This window comes from Dermacentor albipictus, chromosome 6 (genome assembly GCF_038994185.2).
Source record: "Dermacentor albipictus isolate Rhodes 1998 colony chromosome 6, USDA_Dalb.pri_finalv2, whole genome shotgun sequence".
Classification (NCBI taxonomy): Eukaryota; Metazoa; Arthropoda; class Arachnida; order Ixodida; family Ixodidae; genus Dermacentor; species Dermacentor albipictus.
Genome location: NC_091826.1, coordinates 53,456,500 through 53,484,307, shown reverse-complemented (window position 1 = coordinate 53,484,307; position 27,808 = coordinate 53,456,500). Strand labels below are relative to the sequence as shown.

The window sequence follows — 27,808 nt, the reverse complement described above, 5'->3', positions numbered from 1 at the left end:
TTCGTAACAGCGCAATACACGACAAGGACACCAGAAGGCATATCATGACGACACGGCGCTGATTTGAGCCGTTTTATACCTTCTTGTGTCCTTGTCTTGCATTGCGCTGTAACGAACCTTACTATGAATCCCAACCAACAGCCCAACTTGCCGTTTTGATGCAGTATATGACTAGTCATGCACTGGCCTGGGTGAATCTACGAGTATAAATATTCATTGGAGAACGACTTTGTCTGTACAACGACGCATTCGAATGCGTGATTCGTTTTTTTCGATGCTTGTAACATGACTTCGAATTGATTAATATTTGAGTCGTTTTGTGGTATTGATATTTATTCCTGTGTGTTGGCATGCGTAATAAATGCTTTAATAATGGATCTCTCTCCCCTCCATCACCTCTCAACGCAATGATAAATTAAACAAGAGGAACCTGCTCGCATTTGAGAAAAGTTCGTATAACTAGCTACCTTTTAGTTTCTTGCCACGCGCGCAGATTTCTTATTATAAGAATGAACATTTAAATCGATGGACGAAGGATCGCTAGTAATAGCCGCCCTAATAGGTGCACTGTGACTCAACGTTGTTACGTAGTTTTGTTGAGCCGTATATGGGAAAGGTATGACAGCCTTATTGTGCTCTCCCTAGCCTGACTTAATGCTCTGCCTGAGTAGTTTACACTGAAGAAGGTTTGAACGAAAGCTCAAAACGAGACACTCAGAACAGGGCGCACGTAACAGAAACATTGGCTTGAAGCAATGCTTACTATAATGCAGACTGAGAGTGTATGACACTCATTATTTCACCAGCCTGGATTAGCAACGTTGAAATATATCAAAGTCGTTCCCGCAAATATATTTCCCTTTTTCGCGCCAAACAAATGCTTTTGAGTGGCAGTGCCAGAATAGCACTACTGTGGTAGAAGCGGGAGTGTGTTTGTGCCTTGTGCGTGCATTATATACATACCCAATTAGTGCTTCGTGTCGCCTGCCTGTGTGTTCTCTTTCAGCTGATTCAGATGGTCTACGCCTGCTCCGGAGCTGCGATATTCTCTTTTGTAAGCTCACTATCTTATTTTATAGATGCACATTGGCAGTCTATAAATTCGAAGTTAATATGTTACGACCAGTCGCGAGGTTAGCATACAAAAGCAGCTCGTTTTGGTCCGCCAATACCTGCTGCGTGTATATATATATATATATATACACAGTGAAGTAGACGCGCGTATGAAGCGGTTTATTGACGTTTCGGCCGGGGTCCGGCCTTCATCTGATGAAGGCCGGACCCCGGCCGAAACGTCAATAAACCGCTTCATACGCGCGTCTACTTCACTGTGAATATTTACCCGGACCCAGAACTGCTTTTTTTCTGGTATATATATATATATATATATATATATATATATATATATATATATATATATATATATATATATATATATATATATATATATATTTATTTATTTATTTCGAGATACACAATGATGTGCTGCAACTTCGACACTAGCAAAGTACTTCGCCGCACCCTACATTGGCACTGTGCGCTGCAGTCGAGACTCAAAGTCCGAGCTCTGGAGAATAAGGCGCCACAACTGCGCGTAGTGCTGCGCCTTGTTCTGTCTCACATAACATTTTGAGCTTGGTCACACGATGATGCTAGCTCAGTTCAGTTCATGAAAACACAACTATACCTAATGTAATGCAAAAAGAGGAGCAATAGACTAGTTGCCCAGGTCCTCATCCACAACCATACTTTGGTCAGCTTAGGGAACAAAAATGCGCACACAGGTCCCACTACAATAGCAAAAGCATTCAAAAGCAGCTCGTTCCGAAAACACCCGCTGCACATTTTTCTGTTATATCGAAGCTGCGTCCCTCTACTCCACAAAGCATTTATCGTGTGGTGGGCAAAACCTCAGCCAATCACAGTGAGAGATACGTGCCGCGTATGCCGCTGCGTTCCTTGCAGTGCCACCAGATGAGGCGAAATCTCCGCGCTTGGGCGGCGGCCCTGGCTATGCGGGGGAAAGAAAAAAAGAACCAGAAAGCTCGCCTTGACGCATAGCGCGCGCCGAAAGCGTTTCCTGGTAAAGATTGCGAATGTGAATTGCATACGCTGCAGTGGCTGGGAAGTGGCAAACTGTGGCATACGAAGCAGGGAGGGACGTAGCTACCCTTCCACGCGTAAAAGAATCGTTATAGCGTTATTGATAGACCACGCATAGTTGGGACTATCGAAGAGCAGCGTTTATGCATGGTGAGTGGCGACGGGAACGGCAACGTCAATATGCACAACGGCGTCATGCTCGGGCTAGGTAGGACGCAGCGGTTCCTGCCCAGAGCAAGCCACCCCCACTCACAGTTAGCACGCCTGAAGAGCAGCGCGAATGCGATGAGCGACAAAAGGAATAGCAACGTCAATATGCACAACGGCTTCGTGCTCAGGTTCGGCAGGACCCAGTTTAGGGCTACGTCACATTTGTCTGTAGGATCAGATGATACCACAGCTTTGCTGGCCAACCAGTTTTACAGCGTGAATAGGAGCCACCTATTTATTTATTTATTTATTTATTTATTTATTTATTGTTCTTCAGAGATGCACAACGATGTTCTACAACCTCGACATTAGCAAAGGACTTCGTCACACTGTACATTAGCACCGTACATTGCAGCACCAACCCAAAGTATGAGCTCACGAGAAAAATAAGCATAGTAGTTTTATCGGTGGTGTAAACTTGCAAACATTCGCTTACTAACTAAATGCGTAAGCGTGACTCAAGGCGGACGTAGAAAAGAAGAGGCATACAGGGACAGCACTGTCTTTGTGCGTTGGCTTCTTTCTACGTCTTTGTTCAGTCACGCTTACGCATTCTATCATGGATTGAAACCAACTAGCCCGCCAACGTGTTTTAACTAAATTAACCAGCATGGTGTCACGCGCACACTGGTAAACGTGAACGCATCTCGCTCGGCGAGCGCACAAACTCGCAGTCAGAATTCAGGCTGGAGTAAGGAATCGCGGTAGCAGTAAGTGAATTGGCCTTTGTCCGTCTGTCGCTTCAGCGCGAGCGAAACCACGAAAGCACAGTGCATACGAAGTTACCGGCACCGCACGCACAATCAAGAGCATGAACAACTAGGCCACCGGATTTGCAGGTTCATTGTCCCACCTTTACGAACGCCACAAACCTGCATTTTGCTCTCCTTTCTTCTATTTACAATTTCCTTAAAGCGCCAGCTTTGAGAATGAACCCGAAAGGTGCGCCAGCTGTCACCCGCCCTTTCGCTTTGCCGTTATAAGCAAACTGTAACGTGTGTTTTGTGAGACCGCAGCCACGAGCGAAACGGGGCCGAACGGATGTGTCAAGTGAGCGCACTCTCGCCGCCAGTCAGGCACAAGCGAAAGACAAAGACGAGCAGTCAAATCGAGCTGCGCCCCAGCTATCGTAAGCCACCGCGAACATGCCGAGATATCAGAGCCCAACACTTCGCGGCGCTGGCGTCAGTCCAAGCCGGTCTAGGCCACGCTGCGGAGCGTTCGTGTTGCGTGCTGACTGTACGTGCATGCCTCGTACAGAGGAACGCGTGTACGATTACAGAAATGGCTTAATTCGCATATAAACGCAAACTGAGCTGCAATCGAGTAGCGGCGGCATGCAAGTAGATAAATGAATGAACTAATGAATGAGTATTGTTGCTGTACACAGTACATCGTCATGGACACGCAACTCATCACGGGCGGCGCAAATCGGGCCCACTCACTATCGCCAGAGGATTACATCGCGGGCGCCCTGATGCTCTACGTCGACGCCATCAACTTGTTCCTCTACATCCTGCAAATAATTCAGCAGTTGAAAGGCGACAACTGAATTGGAAGGGGGCGCTGCGGCCTCTGTCGCCGTCACCACCTCCGCGCGCTTTGCGGCAGGCAGGACTTACTGCAGTGCCCAACGAGGGGGCGATGCGTTTGTGACTCCCGTTCATCGTCAGCGTCGCCTACGATAAAGAAAATTTTGGAAATGCTTTGGTGCAAAAGACGCCCGTGATTTTAGTGAATAATTAGAAACCCCCATAGCCCCTCGCCAACTAAGGTTTCGCTCAAAGCACGCGCTCGGTTTGATTACCTGATCCACCCACGTTCTCCCTGCGGAAATATTGTACGCGATACATTGATGCGGAATTTACGCGGTTCTGCGGTTTCCGCAAAAGTCGCACGCTAAGCGGTGATCCTCTCCTCCGCTCCAGCTTGGTCGTGGCGGAAGGAAAGGCTTACCGCAAGGCAATTTTGCCTTTGCGTGTAGCTAAAATTATCCGATTCGATGTCCTTCCCGCTTTCGTCAGTCGTAGATGATGTTGAACTGATACAGTCCACACGATTTTCCCGAGAAGTTTTATGCGAGCAGCATTTGGAAATAATAGGGTGCAATTAAATTAGTATGCGTCAGAATCTGTGCCGTCGTAATCCCGAATATAAATTTTTGGATTGATACCACAAGTGGAAGCAGCTAGGGTTCGCTGCTTCATCAACACGCTTGTTAGTGTGACTCAGCTTGACTGGAAAATGTCATAGTGCGCAGTGAGTGCTGTGGCACTTATACAGGAGGGATGAGATAAGGACGTTGGCAGGTAGGAAGGCATCCGGCCGTTTGCATAAATGACTACAGAATCGGTAAAGCTTTCTTGTGCGCCGCCCAACTTCCTTTAGGCATCAGGAACAGCTGAATGGTGGAAGCCAAAGCTCCAGACGTCGGATTGTTAAAATGTATCATATAGCATTGTCGGTGGCATGCGTACATCTAGTACTAGTCAATGCTCTGAAGGAGCGGTGGTTGTTTCAGAATAGATTGGCGTACCGAAAATTAATGCACATCGAATCCTTAAAGGGACCCAAAAACGCTTCTCGAGCATAGTGAGAAAATGTAGCCGATCGGTCGTAGAGGCTACTTATGCACGCAATTTACAATCCGCCGTGAAACACAGCGAGAAATCGCTTGCTCTCGCTTCCTCACCGTCGTCACGTGGCGTCGTATAAAGCACCAACGCTATCGCCTTATCTCGTGATCGCGGGAGCACTCCCCAGTAATGTACAATTGCTAATTTGGAATTAAATTAATGAAAAATCTTGACGTGTGCAATCGCACAAAAATAGGAAAATCGTTTCGTCTCTGTATATTGCGGTTAGCTGCGTCCGATGTGTGCGGCCTACGAGATGGCCGCGGCGCATAAGTCTACCGCGGCCGCCACGGGGTGTCGCGACGGGTCCTTTTGCTGCCCCGACATTCAACTTTCGGCTGGGGCTTTGGCCTCTCTTGGCTTCTCCGCTTCCAGCACACTATAGTGGAGACGAAGAGAAAGCTGTGCGATAAGTGCACTTATAGTGGAAGGATCTGAAAAATTTTTCCGTCATGAGGTTCGTGATATGACGTCCTTTAATAGTGGGTTCATTCTATATTTATAAGAGTATTTGAAAGCCTCTTTTAGAGAAATCTTTATCTCGGGGGCTCCTGTCTTGATATATAGCAGCAGAGAAATCATTTTCCCTGGCAACCACTGCCCTGATTTTGGAGATTTGTCGCATTTAGAAGAACAATGCTAAATGTAGTGACTGTAGGAAGCTGAATTTTTTTTATAGCGGGTATACGTTTAGGAAAAATTGTGGGAAATTGCAAATTTTCAGAGAACGAAACTATCGAATGTAAACCATGGAGCTCTGCAATGAAAACTGTGACGTGGTTCTTCAAGCACATGGACACGGTCCGAAAGAGACAGACCTAATGCCCAAATCAGAAAGGCCACCAAGCAACCCCTCCGCATTTCAACCAGCACCAGCAACGTGAAGCTGGGGCGCTGGGCATGCACAACACCCTGGAAGAAATTGCCGAAGCCCAGCAGCGCGCCCAGCTTGCTAGGCTTTTGACGACGCCTCCGGGGCGCACGATCCTAGGGAAGCTAGGCTTTGCTCAAGGAAACATAGAAAAAGACATTGCGGACCTCCCACGGGACATCCGAGCCAAGATCACGGTCCGCCCTATACCCAGAAACGTAAACCCTGAAAACAACGGGGGCAGACGACAAGCGAGAGGACAATTTCTTCTTAACCAAGCCTTGGCGAACCGTGAACGCTCAGCTTTTGTGGACGCGGCTGTATACGCGGGAAACAAAGCTTTCGCAGTGGCGGTTGTGGACGGCTGCGGATCCACAAGACATGCTGCCACTGTAATCGCAAGGAAGCCTGAACAGGCCGAACAGGTTGCGATCGCTGTTGCGCTCACCGACGACAATCTTTGCCATATCTACAGCGACTCTATAGCCGCTATCAGAGCTTTCCAAGAGGGCACGGTCTGCGCACAGGCTCTCAGAATTGTTAAAAAGAAAGAGAATAAGAAACACGTCATATACTGGTTCCAGCCGCACTTAGGACCAATGATCGGCGACGTCCCCAACCTTAACGAGGCGGCACACGAGGCTGCGCGTGCGCTTACAGACCACGCGGCTTCACCCGACCACTCGGAGAACAAGGACGCCCCCACTACATACAATGAAATCACTAAACACTACTACCTACAACGTATAGAGTATAGCACGCCACCCTGCACGCTCACACGAGCTCAAGCGGTTACACTTGAGTGTAACCGCTTGAGCAAAACAGACTACACCATTACATGCCCGAGCTCTACGGCAAGTATTATTGCACCGATTGCAATAGATCCCTTAACGTAAATTATTCACTCTGGCCGTGCTCGCAAGCTCACATAAATTACGAACAGGACAAGCGCAAGTTTGAAGAAGCAATCCGGAGCGAAGAACTCGCTCCCCAATTTTGGGCCGTCCAGCAGGTCCACGATGCCGCCAGGAAACTCAACCTCCCGGTTCCGTCGTGTGAGACACCCACTCCATGAGAGGCCAAAGCTTTCGTGGCCTGCAGGACCCCGAATAAAGTTGATTTCCTTCCTTCCTTCCTTGTGCGTAAGTTTCCCATAGACTAAGCGCTCAATCGTTGGCGTGCTTTCTACATAGACTGTTTAGGCGGAGCCTATAGTGACGAAGCACGCGTGTTCCTTGAGAACTGGGCCCACCCTTCCGCGTCGGTGTCACCTGATGAAAAACTGTAGACCGCAGCTGCGATGATGATGATGATGATGATGATGATGATGATGATCATGAGTTGGAAGCATACCCACTGACGGGGATCGGCCAAGACTCGGGCACACTTTGCTTGTGTGTTGAGGTGATGAATTTAAAATCTAATTTTGTTGCATAAATTGAAGCGAGGAAAGTTCGAAACGATTCAGTATACTGTGATTCAATCAAGGAAAAACAAGTTCATATAATATAACTGAAGCAGTAAAGAAGGAATGCAATGAATCATACGGTCAACAGTGAAATCGGTTTGATTCAATAATGTCTCCGCTTGTCAAGCAGTCATGACAGCAATGACGGTTACCTTAAAGTGGCCCATACCAATTACAACGGATTGGCTAAGGAGCGGGCTGTATATTTAAAGTAAAATAATATTGTATGAATCAATACGGGGCTATATAAGCGTTAAGTAATAGGAATCGCAGAGGAATCGTGCAGGATTGATTAAAGGTGGACGAACTATCTCGTCATGTTCGTTCTCTAAATTAGCTGATTCACGGCCTTCCCCTCACAGCGGGTACGCGCCAAAGTTACTCGGGACAGCAGCAAGAACAACTTGGATAGGATAGGATACACTTTATTGCTCTAATTTACAGAGTCATTCAGTGGTCAGACTGAGTACTTCCATCTTCCTGTCGATGATGACTCCCGTCTTCCAGGGTTGGCGCCCCTATTCCAGGACACCACTGAGCGTGGCTGCTCATCGGGCGTGGTGTACCAGCCCCGTTGAAAGCATGGGTTGCCGCTGCAGAGCACACTCTCCCACTGCTCCGTACTCGGATTTTCTATATTGTGGAATGTTTTGGTTTTGCTGCATTCCCACGTGATATGATAAAGGGTTGGTTTTGCGCCACCCCATGGGCATATATCCCATGTTGTGGCGTTACTGTATTGGTTTGGGAACATTTTGCTTAGTATGTGTAGATTTGGGAAGGTTTCTGTTTGCAGCTTCCGCCAGCAAACTGCCGCTTGTTGATTAAGCATGTTATGGGGCGGGGAGTATTTGACCCTCGTTTCTCTATGATAATTTAGTATTTCGGGGTACGTCGGGATCACTGTCATGAAGTCCTCGGGGTCTCCATTCAGGTCCGCTCGGTCAGTGTGCTCGCGAGCGGTCCTGTCGGCCCTCTGGTTGCCCTCAATTTCAGTGGGTCCCGTTATTCAGAAAATGTTGTGTCTAACTCGTCTTTCGTATATAACATGTTCTCCTTGGTTGCCAGATATTTCTCTACATATTTTGTCCTAGCATTCCGCCTGGCTGCGTGTACGTTTGGGTCCATGTTTCTGGGCAAGGATCCTACCCTGATGGTGCTGCGGTACTCATCTGGCAGGTTTGCCGTTCTCTATTTTTCCCTTTCTATTTCTTGATGTCCCAGCCTTTTTAGAAGCTTCCTGCCCGTTGTAGTCTGCTGGAGTCTGAGTACCTGCGACCTTAATTCTGCTTCTTTGAGCTCCTAGAACGTGTTATGGAGTCCAAGGGCTAACAGCTTCTTTGTCGAGGTGTTGGCCGGCAGATGAAGAACTGTTTGGTGGGCTTTCCATATGAATGTGTCAGCCTTTGTTTGTGTTGTAATAGGGGAGGAAGTACGTGATTCCGCTGATTACGAGGCTCCTAACCAGCTTGACTGTGTCTCCCTCCCTCATGCCACTTCTTTTTTGTGGTACACGGGTGATCATGCACGCCACCTGTGTTGTCGCTTGCTTGAGTAGGTTATAGTGTGTGTGCAACGTTGGTTACACTGCACCCACATTCCCAGAATTCTGAATTTGGCATCACAAATCTTTTCCGAAAGAAACTTTACCGCTAGAATAGAACTGCAGAACTTTCCAAGTTAATCAACAAGCGTAAGATAGCTGACCTAAGGCAGTATAATATTCATAGAATTCAGCATGCTCTCAGGAACGGAGAAAACCTGAAGGCAGTGAATAAGAAGTTAGGAATAGGCAAGAAATAAGATGCATGCGTTAAGAGACAAAGCCGGCAATGCCATTACTAATATGGATACGATAGTTCAAGTGGCTGAGGAGATCTATAGATATTTATACAGTACTGCTGGCACCCACGACAATAATGGAAGAGGGAATAGCCTAGAGGAATTTGAAATCCCACAAGTAACGCCGGAAAAAGTAAAGAAAGCCTTGGGAGCTATGTAAAGGAGGGAGGCAGCTGGGAATGATCAGATAACAGCTGATTTGTTGAAGGATGGTGGGCAGATTGTTCTAGAAAAACTGGCCACCCTGTATATGCGATGCCTCATAACCTCGAGCGTACCAGAATCTTGGAACACCAACATAAGATTGAACATATTTCCGCGTATACCTAACGGTGAGAGGTCTCTCAAAATCCCAAACCGCCACGTTGTATCATAGGCTCTCTCCATATCTAAGAATACTGATAGGAAAAACTGCTTATGGACACAAACTTCACGGATACGTGCCTCGATACGTATGAGATGGTCAGTTGTGGATCGACCCTCCCGAAACCCGCACTGGTATGGGTCCAGCAATTTGTTTGATTCCAGGAAGTGTAGTAGGCGACAGTTAATCATTTTTTCGAATACTTTGCAGAGGCAACTTGTTAATGCTATAGGTCTATAGGTATATAGTCTATATAGGTATATAGGTATATAGTCTAGATATATAGATATATAGATATAGATATATAGATATAGTCTAGGTATATAGTCTATAGGTATATAGTCTATAGGTCTATAGGTATATAGTCTAGATTGTTCTAGAGAAACTGGCCACCCTGTATACGCAATGCCTCATGACTTCGACCGTACCCGAATCTTGGAAAAATGCTAACATAATCCTAATCCATAAGAAAGGGGACGCCAAAGACTTGAAAAATTATAGACCAATCAGCTTACTGTCCGTTGCCTACAAACTATTTACTAAGGTAATCGTAAATAGAATCAGGAACACCTTAGACTTCTGTCAACCAAAGGACCAGGCAGGATTCCGTAAAGGCTACTCAACAATAGATCATATTCACACTATCAATCAGGTGATAGAGAAATGTGCGGAATATAACCAACCCTTATATATAGCTTTCATTGATTACGAGAAAGCATTTGATTCTGTCGAAACCTCAGCAGTCATGGAGGCATTACGGAATCAGGGTGTAGACGAGCCATATGTAAGAATACTGAAAAATATCTATAGCGGCTCCACAGCCACCATAGTCCTCCATAAAGAAAGCAACAAAATCCCAATAAAGAAAGGCGTCAGGCAGGGAGATACGATCTCTCCAATGCTATTCACAGCGTGTTTACAGGAGGTATTCAGAGACCTGGATTGGGATGAAATGGGGATAAAAGTTAATGGAGAATACCTTAGTAACTTGCGATTCGCTGATGATATTGCCTTGCTTAGTAACTCAGGGGACCAACTGCAATGCATGCTCACTGACCTGGAGAGGCAAAGCAGAAGAGTGGGTCTAAAAATTAATCTGCAGAAAACTAAAGTAATGTTTAACAGTCTCGGAAGAGAACAGCAGTTTACAATAGGCAGCGAGGCACTGGAAGTCGTAAGGGAATACATCTACTTAGGGCAGGTAGTGACTGCGGATCCGGATCATGAGACAGAAATAATCAGAAGAATAAGAATGGGCTGGGGTGCGTTTGGCAGGCATTCTCAGATCATGAACAGCAGGTTGCCATTATCCCTCAAGAGAAAAGTGTATAATAGCTGTGTCTTACCAGTACTCACCTACGGGGCAAAAACCTGGAGGCTTACGAAAAGGGTTCTACTCAAATTGAGGACGACGCAACGAGCTATGGAAAGAAGAATGATAGGTGTAACGCTAAGGGATAAGAAACGAGCAGATTGGGTGAGGGAACAAACGCGAGTTAATGACATCTTAGTTGAAATCAAGAAAAAGAAATGGGCATGGGCAGGACATGTAATGAGGAGGGAAGATAACCGATGGTCATTAAGGGTTACGGACTGGATTCCAAGGGAAGGGAAGCGTAGCAGGGGACGGCAGAAAGTTAGGTGGGCGGATGAGATTAAGAAGTTTGCAGGGACGGCATGGCCACAATTAGTACATGACCGGGGTTGTTGGAGAAATATGGGAGAGGCCTTTGCCCTGCAGTAGGCGTAACCAGGCTGATGATGATGATGATGAGGTCTATAACTTGATACAGAGAAAGGATCCTTTCCGTTCTTCAGCATTGGAATTATAATAGCCTCCTTCCAAGCAGAGGGGATCTCGCCGGAAGACCATATAACGTTGTAAAGGGAAAGGAGGGTTTTCTTTTTTCGGATGGTAGTTGTTTTAACATCTCATATATTATGTGGTCTGAACCTGGGGCGGATGTATTACAGCAGTTCAGTGCTGCCTGCAGTTCTGCTATGCAGAATGGTTCATTGTATGGCGCACTTTTTGCACATTTCCTTTCTAGCTTTTGGTTCTCTATTCGTGTTTTGTACTTTAGGAATGTTTCGGTGTAGTGTGAGGAGCTGGATATGTGTTCAAAGTGTGTGCCAAGAAAGTTGGCTTGATCTTCCAAGCTTTCTCCGTGGCTGTTTACTAAAGGTAAGGAATACGTTTGTTGCCCGTTAACTTTCTTCACTCTATTCCATACTTTTGTCTCATCTGTGTACGAGTTGACGCTTGATATAAACTTCGCCCAACTCTCGTCTTGCTTGCCGGCGCGTTCTCCTTGCCTGGGATTTGACATGTTTAAAGTTTTCCAGGTTTTCAGCTGTAGGAGAATCGCGAAATATCGCCCACGCTTTGTTCTGGTTCTTCCACGCTTGCCTGCATGCATCGTTCCGCCAGGGAACACGCCGCTTGGAACCCACGCCGCTCGTTTGTGTAATACATTTACAGGCGGCATCCAGTATAAAAGCTGCAAAATATGCAACAGCATCATCTATGGTTATACCAGACATCTCAGTCCACGTCATGTATGAAAGAGTTCGGTACCGTTCCCAATCGGCTGAGTCAATCTTCCACCGAGGGACCTGCGGGGGAAGTTGATCTTGTTTCGGCGTAGTTAGGATTATTGGGAAGTGGTCACTCCCATACGGGTTGTTAAGCACATTCCATTTAAAATAGGGTAAAAGCGTCGGCGATAAAATGCTAAGATCTATGGCAGAGTATGACTTGTTGGACAGGTTAAAATATGTGGGCTCCTTCGTGTTCAAGAGACATGTTCCAGAGGAAAAAAGCACCTGTTCAATGACGCGACCTCGCGCATCACAGCGTGAATCACCCCACAAAGTACTGTGTGCATTAAAATCACCAAGAATAAAATAGCGGTCCGGGAGCTCATCTATTAATGACTCTAAGTCGCGTCAGTGAAGGTGATGATGTGGTGGTATATACAGAGAACAGATTCTAATGAGTTTATTTAAAAGTACGGCTCGAACGGCCACGGCCTCAAGGGCTGTTTGGAGCTTTAGATGCTGACACGGTACACTTTTGTCAGCAATAATAGCTACACCGCCAGATGCTGGGACAGCATCCTCGCGGTCTTTGCGAAGCGTAACGTGCTTTCGGAGAAAGTTTGTGTGTGTAGATTTTAAGTGTGTCTCCTGTAAACACAGCACTTTTGGATTGTGTTTATGGATGAGTTCTTGAACATCATCAAGATTCCTAAGTAGACCTCTGACGTTCCATTGAATGATTTGTGTATCCATATTTTAAATTAAATTGGTGCTGTGTTTACGAAAACGGAAGGGATGTCTTAGATTACAGAGCCCTTTCGAGGCCCTGTAACCGGGGTTTTGCTCTTTTTGAAGCGTTCGAGGGAACCTCGCCGCTCCTTAGGCGCCTGGGGCGCCTTGAGGATAGGTGTAGTGTCCATTGCCTCTTGTGAGGCGCCGGACACGCGCTCTTGCCAGCGGGAAGTTACTAGTGAAGGTCCCGTCTTGGAGGGCAAGACCCCTGCGCCCACCAGCCCGGAGGTCGATGGGGCTCCCTGGGAGATTTGGCTGCGCCGGCCGTTGCCAGCGCTGGAAGGGACCTGAAAGGTTGAGGCAGCCTCGGCTGCGCCCACCTTCGGGGTCGACGGTCCCTTCTCCTCGGTTGATGGAGCAGCGCTAGCTGCAACCGCCGCGGGGGCAGATGGCGTAACTGCCGACTCACTGCTTGTGGGTCGGACAGCCGCCGGAGGCCGTTGTGACGCTGCCCCCTGACGCGCCACATCGGCAAAGGTTTTCTTTGGCAGGTATGCTACCCGCCTTCGTGCCTCTTTGAACGATACATTCCCTTTTACTTTTATAGTTACTATTTCTTTTTCCTTCTTCCAGGAGGGGCACGACCGCGAGTACGCGGCGTGATCCCCGTCACAGTTGACACAGTGGAGAGAGTTATTACATTCTTCAGTGTCGTGTTCAAGGGCACTACATTTCGCACATGTTTGGCGGCCTCGGCAGCTCTGCGAGCTGTGGCCGAAACGCTGGCATTTGAAACATCTCAAGGGATTTGGGACGTACGGTCTTACACGAAGCTTGATGTACCCGGCCTCGATTGACTGGGGCAGGACACTTGAATTGAAGGTGAGTATTATGTGTTTGGTCGCAATTTCTTTACCGTCTCGCCTCATCTTGGTTCTTTTGACGTTTATGACATATTGTTCACTGAAGCCCTCCAACAGTTCAGCCTCAGTGAGCTCTAGCAAATCTCTTGCCTCTTTAACTGCGACGTTCGGTTTTCCTGGTCAGGTGGTGCGGGTCGCCGACGCATTGGGGAGAGCGGGCGCCGGCGAGGGGATGGCGAGTGACGCAAAGGAAATTCTTGAAGGTGAGCACGAGCATACGGTTGGGGGGAAGGAGTGGCGTATTGGCGAAAGGGCTGGCTGCCGTACTGGAATGACCGAGAGGCGTCGCCGAACGCTTGAGGGCGACGGCGGCAATATCAGGCGACGTGTCCGGGAGTGCAGCAAGAATAACAGACGGGACGATTGTCAGGCATCCTCCAAGGATTAGCTCTCGGTGTGGTCCACGATGCAGCATAGGCTTCCGGTGGCACCGGTTGGGCCTGGGTCGCGAAAGACGCCGGCGGAGGCTTGCGTACTGCCTGCGCGTGCGTGAGAGGCGCGGCTACAGGCAACACTGGCTGCGCATAGGTGAGAGGCATGGTGACAGGCTGCACTGCCAGAGCAGAGTTGAAATTCGCGGCTGCAGGGGGCTGATGGTGTGCGGAAGGGACAACTTGAGCGAACTCTGCGGGAATGAGGGTGCGGAGCGTGTTTGGAAGACGGCAGGTGGGCTCCTGAGTGAAGAGGACTAAGGAAAGTTGGCGGGCAACTTCCTCACGCACGAAGTCCTTGACCCGCTGAAAGAGTTTTGAGCAAAGCTACGAACACATTTATTGTCTTGATCGGTGGTCATCGTGACGAAAGGTAGACTCACACGTTTATTTTCCTACATCCGCCTTCATTTGTGTTATACATTAGTTGTTTACATTCGTGTTTTCATTTCGCGACATACTGAGGCAAAGAATTTGAGACCGAGATCACCGCATCGACCGGCAGTCGGCGCCTTCGCAGAGGGAGGGGCACTATGGGAACGCTGGCATGACGTGGAGCCAGCCTTCCCATACGTTCCCAACGGATTCAGCTGTGGAAGAAGACGACGACGAACGCGCGAGCAGGGGCACGAACAATTGCTGATGATTATAGGTATGGCTCGCACAGATTTGTTGACGGACACGAAATATGCACGGCGGCCCAGCTATAATTAAGCAGCATCACTTGAAAAAAAAAAGAATTAGTAAATCCCTGCTGCGGCAGAAACGACCCCAGCGCCACACTTCCTCGAGTAACGTTGGCATGAAACTCTGCAGTGGGTGTGTGCCATGAATAGAGTTCGCGAGCAGTGAAGAAGACAGAGACACCGGCTGCCTAGTCTCACTGTTCCACAAGCGGATTGCAGCGTCGGTCTACTGACTTTATCAGGTGAGACATTTCTCATTTCCCGTACCCCAGCAAACCACAATCTTATCCGCTTAACCCCCCTGCCTTTCCGATCCCGTTTATCTCTCACGGATGCTGGGCCCTGGCGTGGTTTCGCAATGAACGCGCGTCGTCCATCACTACACTCCGTTCAGCCAGTCTACAGAGGGCTTGTAACCGTTTCTGGTGGAAAACTACAGGATGTCTATGGACAGCCTAAAAACGTACCATCGTGCAACTTATATAGACCGATATCTGCAGCTATTCCGTAGGGAATCTCGAAAAAATACCCTTCGACAGTCTTGGTATCGAACCCACTCTACCTAATCGATGCACTTCAGACCAACAGTATCGTGAAACCCGTTTCGCGGCATCGCCGTATTGCTCTCGTCACAGAATTATCAAGTTTATTAAATAACCAGTTGGATACAACCCGTTAGCGCTTCGCCACAAGATAGCGAGTCAATTTTTCCTTCAGAGATAATATAGTAATTGCTCAAATCCCGCACGGAAAATTATTTACGTTCCCAGCCCGCACACAACATGGCTTTTCGACTCTTAGGCCTTTCAGCAGATTAATGGCTCAGGTAATGATTTTAATCAATCATTTTTATGTACTGGCACAAAATAAATAAATAAATGTCGATTACTGTCAAGGGAACATTCAGTGATAGAGAGTATGATCGCGACTGATCGAGGACGTAGAAAGAAACAGACACACAGATACAGCGCTTTACTTTCAATTATAGACTTTATTTTCACCCGCATCGATGTATATATACCGTGCGAGCGAAAACAAGCGTGGCAGAAAAAAGAACATTCAGTGGTGCATATCGATGAACCGTACACGTGTGCAAGTCGTGGTGAAAACACATACTGCAATGGTTACAAAGATGGATGGAATAAGAAGAAAGCTTGGCACAGGACAGGGAAAGCTGTACGTATGCAGTGAAAGATAAGCAGTTAATGACCCGCAATCTCGATGATATAGTAAAATTATCAGAATTATGTACTGACCTGTTCAGTACTAAGGGCAGTCACGCAACCTTTATTGGAAGCAGTGATGAACAGGATGCCAAGACTGCATCTGTATCTAGCGATGAAGTTAGAAGGGCCTTGCCAGACATGTCGAGGGAATAACCGGCAGAAGAAGATAGAATAACAATCGGTGTACTCTATAATGGAGTAGATGTTACGCTTGAAAAGCGTGTGCCTTTCTATACGCAATGCATTACGACTTCAAGTGTATCATGGAGCTGGCAGAATGGAAACATTATACTACTACATAAGAAGGGAGATATTAAGGAATTGGGGAATTATAAGCACAATAGCTTGCTTTCAGTATTGCACAAAACATTCAACAAGATAATTTCCAATGGAATCCGAGCAACACTTGTCTTCAGTCAACCACGGGAACAGCCTGATTTCAGGAAGGGATATTCTACTGTGGATCACGTTCATTTCATCATCAATTAATTGAGAAGTCTGCGGAGTATAATATCTCTCTATATGACTTTCTTAGATTATAAAAAGGCATTTCATTAAGCAGAGATACCAGCAGTCATGGAGGCATTGCGTAATCGAGGAGTACAGGAGGCCTAAGGGAATATATTGGGAAATCTCTACGAAGATTCCATAGCTACCTTGCTTCTCGACAGGAAAAGCAAAAAAAAATTGTCTGTCAAGACAGGGGTCAGACAAGAAGACAATCTTTCCGATGCTATTCCACTACATGTTCAAAAGAAGCATTCAAGCTATCAGAGTGGGAAGATTTGGGAGTGAGGATCAACAGTGAATTTCTCAACAACCTTCGTTTTGCAGATGACGTGGTCTTGTTCAGCAGCACTCGGGATCAAGTGCAACGAATGATTGAGGATTTTAACCGGCAAAGTGTAAGAATAGGGTTGAAGATTATTATGCGGAAGGTAAATGTTGAACAGCATGGCAACGGAACAAGAAATCATGATCGCCACTCAGTTTGTAGAGTCTGTACAGGAGTACGTTTATCTGAGTCAATTACTCACAGGGAAACCGGTTAATGAGAAGGAAATTTACATTAGAATAAAAGCGGGTTGGAGTGCATACGACATGTATTACCAAATGCCGATTTGGAGCTTATCACTCTCGTTGAAAATAATAGTGTACAATCATTGCAGTCTACCGGTGCTGAGATATAGGGCAGAAACTTTGAGGTTAACAATGAAGCTGAACGACAGTAAGTTAGAGACCACGCATAGAGCAATGCAACGAAATATGTATATGTATATGTATATGTATATGTATAACGTTAACAGACAGGAAGAGAGCGTTGGGAATCAGAGAACAGACGGGGTCAGCCGATATTCTATATGACTTCAGGAGAAGAGGAATGGCTGCGCAAGTCACGTAAGGCGTAGGGCAGATGGACAAGTGGACCATTAGGATTACAGCATGGGCGCTGAGGGAAGGGATGTGCAGACGAGGACGTAGAAAATTAGGTGGGTAGATGAAATCAGGAACTTTGCAGACGCAATGTTGGAATCAGCTAACACAAGATATGGCTAATCGCTGGGAGATGCCGTCATCCTGTTATGGACATAAATATAGGCTGATAATGATTAACGTAAAGGAACTACGCCATGGGCTCACTCATACCGTGGCAACGTACCAAACGATGCTCGAAGCGTCTCGCTTTACCTGATTAACATTTGCGCTTTTGCTGACTTAAGAATTCGACAATCATCGTGCAAAATGTAAACGTAGTTAGGTGGGACTACGGATCTTATTAGCTATGACTTTCTTCATTGATTTCTTATAATATTTTGTTTCCATCAGTTTATTATGTCCGCTTTGTTTAAAAAAAAACTGCGGGGTGCACTGCCATCGTCGTGTCAACCATCGTCGTGTCAATAAATGTAAAGATTTTGATAGTGTTGGGGTTTTGGATGGGCATGTCTGCTCTATTGTAAAAAAATGTAGGAACTTCTGATACCTATATTCTCAAAACATGTTAGACAGAGAGACAGGTAGACAAAGACGGACACAGACACGACTTTCGCAGAATTCTCTGCGAAAGTCGTGCGAGACATTCAGCACTGTCCGTGAAGTCAAAGCTTTCTTTTGAGGTCAATCCACATAATCCGAATCACCCACTTTTGTGCGACTGATGCACTAACATTTTGTTTCTCTCGTCCACAAACGACCCGCACTAAAAAATAACGAAAAAATAATAATCCAGCGTAATTTACGCACTCGTAACTACGTGAAGATTCGAGTTCGAGCTTATTTCTACGTAAATGCATGCGCGCTCTACGCGATACTAAAACGCTGCCGTTTTGTGAATACACGTTCGTGTCACGCACCAACACTTTGCTTCTGTGTCCGAGCAAGACATGCCTTAACGAAACGGTACGAACACTTCATAAAATTGTGCGGTTAAACAACGGCCCCGCCAAAGATCGTGTTTCGCTTTCAAAGAAAAAAATCTCCGAACCAATTCCGAAAAGTTAATTGATATTCAAGCGCGCCACTACAGGCTTCTAACAAATAACCTATAGGCTTGACGTTGCAAGCGTGTCTAAAAAAATGAAAACGCATATCTGCTTAAAAAGAAAACGACATATCGAGAAAACAAAGTGTCAGAAATTATGTGTGGGAGAACCATTTCTTTCAGAATATTGCTCAGCTCCTGAAACAAACAATCTAAACGAAGCTCACAGCTTCCTTATCTCAACGATCTCTCGATCTCAAAACGTCTAACCTAACGCTAAAATAAAGAAACAAAGAAAGAGTTTCCACGAAACATGTATACCGCTTTTCTTTCTGAATAGCTTAAGGTTGCGTCATATGTTTTCAGCCGTACTCGAGGCTGGCGCGGTTTTAAAGCTCTTGGCAACATTGTCAACCAGGGAATAGAAGGCGCACGTAGGCTATTCCCCTCGCCGCAGATCCCCGACACTTTACGTACTGGCAACATGCCTTCTAGACATTGTGCTACGTACGAATGCTCTGCCTGATATGACCACTTCGCGTCGCCTCAACGCCGGGCTCTCGCGTGTCATACGGGTTACACCTCGAAGAGAAACCTACGGGGGGGGGGAGGGGGGGACATGGATAGATGAATGGATACAACTTTCTTGTACGTCCGGCAAGGTTTAACGCGACCCGGACTCAGGTGTCCCGCGGGGGAACGTCAAGGCCCGGCCTCAATGCCGCCTCACGGGCTTGCTGTACTGCCCACGTCTTGATTCCGAGGTCTGAGCTGGGCAGAGCGGCGGCCCACCTCGACGACAGGGTCTTCGGAGTAACTGCCATCCCTCCTATAACTACATTGCACTCCCACAGCATGTGTATGAGTGTTGCTGGTCCTGCCTGGCACAATTTGCACGTGTCGTCCTGATGCTTATCTGGGAAGATACGTTTCAGACTCAGGTGTCCCGCGGGGGAACGTCAAGGCCCGGCCTCAATGCCGCCTCACGGGCTTGCTGTACTGCCCACGTCTTGATTCCGAGGTCTGAGCTGGGCAGAGCGGCGGCCCACCGGAATGGAATACAGAAGGTGTTCGTCTGGAGCTTTCTCCAGACGACGGCCTGTCTTCTGTTCAATTTGGGACTCGGCGGTGGGTATGTCCTTCTGGCGTTCAAATATGCACTGGTAATGTCGTTGTATCTGGTGAGCCTGTCCCGTTCTGCTCGAGAAGCGTTCGCTATCGGGCGAGAGGCGTTGCCCAGTCCGGCGTGGCGGGTCATGTCTCGCGCCGTCCGGTGCGCCGTCTCGTTTAGGTTCGGAAGCGCGTCGCCTTCCGTGGTGACGTGCGCGGGGAACCATGTGATCCTTCAGCTCGCGGTTTTGGATCTGCCCGCTTTGGCCAAAATGGACAAGGCTTCCTTGGAAATCCGACCGCTGGCGTAATTCTTCACTGCCGTTTGCGAGTCACTTAGTATGACTTCGCAGTCCTGTTCTGTGAGAGTCAGCGCAATCGCTACTTCCTCCGCTATTTCCGAGTGTTCGGTGTATACAATGCATGTGGTTCTGATTTTGGACTCTGCGTCTATGACTACGGCGGTGGTTTTTTGGCTGTTCGGATATTCGGCTGCGTCGACAAAGCGCGCGTTTCTCTCCCTGCCGAATGAACGGAGCAGAGCCTCGGCTCTTGCCTTTCTTCTACCTCGGTTGTAAACGGGGTGCATGTTTCTTGGGATGGTTGCCATCGTAAAGGTGTCTTTGATTTTGTTGGGGATTTGCATTTTCTGGCCGTGCTGGTTGTACGTTATGCCGAGCGTGTCCATAATGTACCTTCCCATCTTGGTGGTCGACAAGCGATCGAACTGCGAGATGCGTTGTGCTTCGGCTATTTCGCCTAGGGTGTTGTATACGCCCAGCTGAGCCAGGAACTCGGTGTTCGACGATTCCGGTAGATCCAGGGCTATCTTACACCTTTTTCTTATGAGCGTGTTGATCTTGCACTTTTCCGCGACGTACCAGTTGTGGTAGGTGGCTACGTAGGCGATGTGGCTGACAACGAATGAGTGGATCAGTCGAATGACGTTTTCTTTCTTCATGCCCGCGTGTCTATTGGTTATTCTCTTTATGAGTCTCGTGGCGCTGGTGACTTTGCCCTCGATCTTCCTCACGGTTTCGCCGTTAGCTCCGTCGGCCTCAATGATCATTCCGAGGATTTTGATCTTGTTTACTTTGGGGACTGCGTTTCCGTCATGGGTGTACAGGCCGATTTCGTCGTACTCCAGGGGTCCTGTGTAGATCTTTGGTGGCATGCGTCCGCGCGTGGGCCGGTAAAGTAGTAGTTCGGACTTGCTCGCGGAGCATTTGAGGCCCGTTCCTTGGCGCCACTCTTCAACTTTGTGAATGGCCGTTTGTAGTGCGAGTTCAATTTGGCCGTCACTGCCGCGGTCCGCCCAAATCGTTATTTTAGAGAGCACAAAAATGCGGAAGGCTATGCGCACAGTTAAATGCTGCGTTGAGCAGAAATTTTGGCTTGGAAATTATGAATGTGGTAACGGGGCTGCGATGCCCAGATCGCATACTTCGGCGGAAGGATGAACCAAGGAGTGGAATCGCAGTTTCATCTGACCTGCTGGCACATGTGTGCCGGTGCACTTTCTTTTTCCGTGATTATGGCAGAGCGTCATGGGGGCGAGAAGAGGGTGCAGACAATGAAGGTTGTAGATATATACGGAACCGGTCCTGCTGCCTTGGAGTTCGGCGGCCCACGCTGCGTGTTGCATGCTTTCCATCTTGCTTTCGTGCCTGGAAAACTTTGTTGCCGCTGTACAAGAGTGACACGCTGTTGTGACCGCACGTCGCTAAGACATGAACGACCTCTCGTATGCTCCGAAATAAAGTTGCAGCAGCTTTTCGCTGAATCTCACGTTGGTGAAATTGTGTTCGAATCCAAACACGGTTACCGGGTCGGTAATACACAAAGCGTCATCACAGATGGTCGTGTCGAGTACTCGGTCGCGTGCTTATTTGTGATGCGCCAGTCGTCAAGTTGTCAACCTTCTTTGGTGCCGTAGTTCGGGGAGAACGTTCGGCTAAGTCCCGATACGTGACGACACCTCTTGAGCCAAGCGGTATCACTGCAGTTCTGAGCTGGCAAAAAACAACCACTGGAAAAAAAAAGAAAAGCATACGCGTGATGCAGTGCTCTTTTTCTTTACCGTATAATTATGGTTCACAATGACGTCTTGTGTTTTGCCCGTGTACATTGCAGATTCATTGCCTGGGACACTTCTCTAAATTTTGCACCAAGATGAGGCAGCCCGCCCCCGCCTACGGCTTCGCCCCTGGCCCCGGCTTCGCCCCTGGCCCTGGCTTCGCCCCTGGCCCTGGCTCTGCCCCTGGCCCCGGCTTGGCCCCTGGCCCCGGCTTGGCCCCTGGCCCCGGCTGCGCCCCTGGCCCCGGCTTGGCCCCTGGCACCGGCTTCGCCACTAGCCCCGGCTTCGCACCTGGCCCCGGCTTCGCACCTGGCACCGGATTTGCCCCTGGCCCCGGCTTCGCCCCTGGCCCCGGCTTCGCCCCTGGCCCCGGCTTGGCCCCTGGTGCAGGCTTGGTCCCTGGCGCCGGCTTGGCCCCTGGCGCCGGCTTGGCCCCTGGCCCCGGCTTGGCCCCTGGCCCCGCCTTGGCCCCTGGCGCCGGCTTGGCCCCTGGCCCCGGCTTCGCCCCTGGCCCCGGCTTGGCCCCTGGCGCCGGCTTCCTCCCTGGCGCCGGCTTCGTCCCTGGCTCCGGGTTCGCACCTGGCCCCGGCTTCGCCCCTGGCCCCGGCTGCGCTCCTGGCCCCGGATTCGCACCTGGCCCCGCCTTCGCACCTGGCACCGGATTCGCCCCTGGCCCCGGCTTCGCCCCTGGCCCCGGCTTCGCCCCTGGCCCTGGCTTGGCCCCTGGCGCCGGCTTGGTCCCTGGCCCCGGCTTGGCCCCTGGCCCCGGCTTCGCCCCTGGCCCCGGCTTCGCCCCTGGCCCCGGCTTCGCCCCTGGCGCCGGCTTCGTCCCTGGCCCCGGGTTCGCACCTGGCCCCGGGTTCGCACCTGGCCCCGGCTTCGCACCTGGCCCCGGATTCGCCCCTGGTGCAGGCTTGGTCCCTGGCGCCGGCTTGGCCCCTGGCGCCGGCTTGGCCCCTGGCCCCGGCTTGGCCCCTGGCCCCGCCTTGGCCCCTGGCGCCGGCTTGGCCCCTGGCCCCGGCTTCGCCCCTGGCCCCGGCTTGGCCCCTGGCGCCGGCTTCGTCCCTGGCCCCGGCTTCGCCCCTGGCCCCGGCTGCGCTCCTGGCCCCGGCTTCGCACCTGGCCCCGGCTTCGCACCTGGCCCCGGCTTCGCCCCTGGCCCTGGCTTGGCCCCTGGCGCCGGCTTGGTCCCTGGCCCCGGCTTGGCCCCCGGCGCCGGCTTGGTCCCTGGCCCCGGCTTGGCCCCTGGCCCCGGCTTCGCCCCTGGCGCCGGCCTCGTCCCTGGCCCCGGGTTCGCACCTGGCCCCGGGTTCGCACCTGGCCCCGGCTTCGCACCTGGCCCCGGATTCGCCCCTGGTGCAGGCTTGGTCCCTGGCGCCGGCTTGGCCCCTGGCGCCGGCTTGGCCCCTGGCCCCGGCTTGGCCCCTGGCCCCGCCTTGGCCCCTGGCGCCGGCTTGGCCCCTGGCCCCGGCTTCGCCCCTGGCCCCGGCTTGGCCCCTGGCGCCGGCTTCGTCCCTGGCCCCGGCTTCGCCCCTGGCCCCGGCTGCGCTCCTGGCCCCGGCTTCGCACCTGGCCCCGGCTTCGCACCTGGCCCCGGCTTCGCACCTGGCCCCGGCTTCGCACCTGGCACCGGATTCGCCCCTGGCCCCGGCTTCGCCCCTGGCCCCGGCTTCACCCCTGGCCCCGGCTTCACCCCTGGCCCTGGCTTGGCCCCTGGCGCCGGCTTGGTCCCTGGCCCCGGCTTGGCCCCTGGCCCCGGCTTCGCCCCTGGCCCCGGCTTCGCCCCTGGCCCCGGCTTCGCCCCTGGCGCCGGCTTCGTCCCTGGCCCCGGGTTCGCACCTGGCCCCGGCTTCGCACCTGGCCCCGGATTCGCCCCTGGCCTCGGCTTCGCCCCTGGCCCCGGCTTCACCCTTGGTCCCGGCTTCGCCCCTGGCCCAGGCTTAGCCCCGAGTATGGGAAGGCCATATGATGTCGACGCGGGCATACCTCCCGCCGAGCCCCCCATGGAAAACCCATTCGCCGACAAGTTTGTGCGAATAGGTGAGTTCACATCAACATCACTGCTCTCACAAGTCGTTCTTAGTTCGACGAATACCCGAAGATTTTTCGTGGGCGGACAGCTGACGGGTGGAGAAGTGCTCACTCGAAGCCCACGAGAACGTTCGGCCCTCGTCTTGCCCGGCGTAGCGCCCCATTCGCCCATCGCGCATGTCTGTATGCAGCAAGCGGATGGGTGATGCGCTTAACAGGTGCGCGTCTACAAGGTGTTGCGTAAATAAGAATGAAATGTATATACCGGAACACTTCGTCATACCGCTGGATCTTTCGGACTAAAAGTTTGAGCATTTCGTGGCATTTCGTGGCGGATTGACTGCAACGCCACATTCGGGTTCCTTACTTGCCTGTTTACTTGTGGCGATGCCAAGCAGAGAATGAGGAATCGCCACAGACAATTGAGCGCACACCTGCTGCCTTTTCTTTTTCAACGTGACCCAATGCCACTTTTGTCGGTGGCAGAGAGTCCCTTTGCACGTACCCAAATGAATAGCAAAGGCACGATGCTCTGTGCTCCAGTGTGACGCCTGCATGACCGTAACGTTCCTGTATGACCATAATGTTCCTGCATTCCGCCACCGCTTACTGCTGCCATCTCGACCACCTGTCAGCTTAGAGCAAACTAGCCAATCCATGTCCGTCCCAGCTGATAAGCTTGCTACTCCTGCCGACTGCCAGCTCTGAAGATGTTAACTGTTCCCCGTTGGATGCACCTGCCTGGTATAGATTGCCTATAGTGCGCGCAAAGCTGGGATGTAGGTGGTCTTGTACCGGTACAGGAATAGAGGTCATAGAGTATAACGTAAGTAGCAACGGCTAGAGCATGGTCGCTGTTAAAGGAGCACGGCCGAGAAAAATATGTTGGCTTGTATTGGTATGTTGCCCCTCTAGAATATCCCAAAACATACGTTCTTACCCTACCAGGAGATCTGATAACCACAAAATAATTTTTAAAAAGTGCAAAAAAGAAAAACACAGGTGGCGACGCCGCCATGAAGTTTTCCCACCAGACTGCCATGACGTAACAGATTTCCATAGTGTTTACTCAAGCCTGTCTAATTTATTATCTATAAAAATCGACAAGGTTGTATCCTAACGGAGCGAAGGATTTAGAGAGAGCAAGTATTGACCGATTTGATGTCGCCACGACGGCACAATTACAACAATGTAGTTCGGAATTCGTGACGTCACGGCGACGTAATAGAGATGAGGTTTTGGTGCAAAGTAAAAAGAAAAATGTTTTGCCTTTATTTTCCATTTTAGCAGGCTAAATCCAGCCACAAAATTAACGAACACAAACTGTTGAGAGAATATCTTCTCGGATTAAAATCATTTTGTCTTTGTGTGGACAGCGTGTTTAAACTTCCAAGGCTGTCTTTTAATCGTGATAACGCACTTAGCCACACTATTCTTCACTCTCACTAAGCGGCGAAATCCCTGCAGTGGCCGATGCTTGTGCACGGCACTCTTGAAGACGGAATGTCAATCACAGATGGGTGGAAAGTCTCTGCTAGATAGCGTATGAGACAAAGCGGTAATTTTTACTGATAAACTTCAACGAAGTTGCGGACAGAAAATTTTGCGCGGTAATTTTTTGGACAATAGCAAATTTAAACTAATGCAAAATTGTTTGATGATGGACATTAGGGGACATGTCATGAATTGATACACTGCTCAATGTATAAGCATTCGCTAATAATTATGTTCCACTTAGACCACTCTTTACTAATAGTGTCAGAAACGTGCTGTGAAATTCCTTTATGTGCCATGTACCTGTTTTGTTCGGTGTACTTCTTTTTCTCAGACTGCGAGAAGATAATGATAACCAGAACAGCAGTGTGCGGTATGTTTGGCTGTGAATCTCGAGTTCAAAGTTCTCGAAATTTGGGGAAGGCGCATAGTCTCTACCAAGGGAGGTTATACGTTGAGTACTGACTAGATTAAGTTATGCAAGGCCCAATACGACTTTTAAAATGAAATTTTTTGACCCTATGTAGCGAATTTTCAGACTTAAGACTGTATTGATTATCACACAAATTGTGATGTCTACCACTCGCTATGAAGCTTGGTCAATAAAGGTTATCCTAACGTCTCAAATGCTCGATAATATCGAGCAGTAGACCATCTCAAAAGTCATTGTTATATTTCACTCCTTCCTTCCATCCTGACTACCCACTAAGCAGTATAGTATAGTCACTAGTCAGGGCCAACATGTACCGAACAGCACAAGCGTTATTTGGCAAATGCTGTAGGTTTATTAGGATGCATGGACTCGAATGCCCAGCACCTGTCCAATAACTTCTTTCATTTTAATTCGTGTCATAATGTGCGCAGAGGTCATGAAAGTGATGACTCGCCGGGAACTCATATGACGATATCATGGAAATAACTAAGACATAAGCGACCGCTGCTGCTAAATAAGAAAAAAAACAGCGTGCAACACTAAGTTGTGTTTGGAACATACCGGCGTCATACGAACCATTCCTGTTCCTAAGCTTCACTCTTGTTTCTCTGTGCAGGTTTCATCTGTAAAGTGTACGCGCTTCTCTCCGTGCAACTGCTGATAACCACGGCCGTGGTCGCTGCCTTTCTATTCGTGTGAGTAACACAGCACATACGTTTTCTTGTGTACAGAAGTGTCCGTAAGTAAAAAAGAAACGAATATAATGATGCATATGAAAAAGAAAAGCTTTAAATTCTATATAAAACAGCAACTATTGTGCGTACGTAAAAGAGGTGCCCAGAAAAGAAAGCTTCCGATTGAATAATACAAACGATACCTTTATCCTTTGTGAGCGTAACTGGGCAGCCTGCATTAGATTTAGCGAATGAGCGATCGGATCTCGCGAGATCCCGTGAAAGCGACAACAGACAGGGAGTCGCCGGCAGCGAAACCGTTTCTAGAGATTTCAATTAATGATACGGTACCGTAAGGCGTCAACTGGCTGCCGATAAGATAAGAAAAAAAAACTCTGGGTATGCTGCACTATCCAATTGCAATTTATAGGGATGCTGCCACGATGAAGTTCCGGAAGGAGACGAGAACTTGATGAAAATCGAGAAAACGAATCACAGATTTCCTCGTGGCGGAATAGATAAGTACGATAATCGCACGTCCTTCTCAAGGGTCGAAGGAAGATAAGGACAATGCAAGGAGCAATGGAACGGAAAATGATAGGCGCCACTTTGGGAGACCGAAATGCGGTGGTACTTTGAGAAAGCAGATGCAGGTAGCTTACATTTTAGGTAAGATTAGGGGCACGCTTTATCTCATGAGCTCATATTTAACAAATTGTTTAGCTCGGCATCCAATGCGCCGAAATTGAAAAAGAAAAATGGTATTCTGACTTTATAGAGAGTAGTTCTTTTATTTAGGTCATCTTCTTTTGCAAAATTGAACATTATAAAATATAGCTACTGACAAAATCCGTTTATAACTTTGTAACCTAACAAAAAAGATCGTAGTCGTGTGAGCTTTGGCTATTGAGGTACCTAAAGTGGTCAAAAAGTTGCGTACCTTACATCGCTCCGAAATATGCCACTAATTCAGGAGTGAATCTTTAGCGAAACACTCGTTCACAATGTTACAACAACACTTAATCTCTGAACTAAACCATTATATTTCTCCTGCTGCAGATTGCTTTAAGAGATGCAGTATGCAGCAATGCTATATGCGCGATAGGTAGGGAGTTGCGAGACTACTCTGTATGCTTTTCAAGAACACCGGGAATCTTCCGCTAATAACTCGGGAATAACTGCCATTTTGAAGGGGATAAACTTGTTGGGCGCTCTTGGGACAAAGAAATGATAACACAGTATCAAACAATCACAAGGACATTTATTGCATCTTTCACACACTAATACCTGCTAGCAGAAATGCTATCCACAGAACCCGCAGATGGGCGCGCGACAAATCGAGAAAGCCCGACTAACCGCGACTGGATATCGAGCGAATGTTTTCGTCCCCGTGCGGGACACCAACGCCTGATCGTTCGCGTGTACGGTCACGTGGACGCTGGCGCGTTCGAACGATCATCAGTAGTTTTTAGCG

General features: G+C 49.1%; 2 protein-coding genes across 3 annotated transcripts in view; both read left to right on the top strand.

Moving 5' to 3' along the window:
- LOC135906893 (protein lifeguard 1-like) overlaps positions 1–4,316 on the top strand; it is a 52,646-nt gene extending 48,330 nt beyond the window's left edge. The window contains exons 10-11 of the mRNA XM_065438528.1: positions 1,007–1,054; positions 3,704–4,316. Of these exons, the coding sequence (XP_065294600.1) occupies positions 1,007–1,054; positions 3,704–3,865 (210 nt within the window). The 3' untranslated portion in view covers positions 3,866–4,316. The remainder of the gene's footprint in view (positions 1–1,006; positions 1,055–3,703) is intronic.
- Positions 4,317–13,542: 9,226 nt separating this feature from the next.
- The window catches only part of LOC135906895 (elastin-like), a 27,559-nt gene continuing 13,293 nt past the window's right edge, over positions 13,543–27,808 (top strand). The window contains exons 1-4 of one of the 2 annotated variants that reach the window (XM_065438530.1): positions 13,543–13,649; positions 13,815–13,893; positions 21,759–23,742; positions 26,277–26,355. In XM_065438530.1, the coding sequence (XP_065294602.1) occupies positions 21,798–23,742; positions 26,277–26,355 (2,024 nt within the window). In that variant the 5' untranslated portion in view covers positions 13,543–13,649; positions 13,815–13,893; positions 21,759–21,797. Of the gene's footprint in view, positions 13,650–13,814; positions 13,894–14,271; positions 15,050–21,758; positions 23,743–26,276; positions 26,356–27,808 lie in introns of those variants that run through there. The other variant, XM_065438529.2, reaches the window with a different exon arrangement.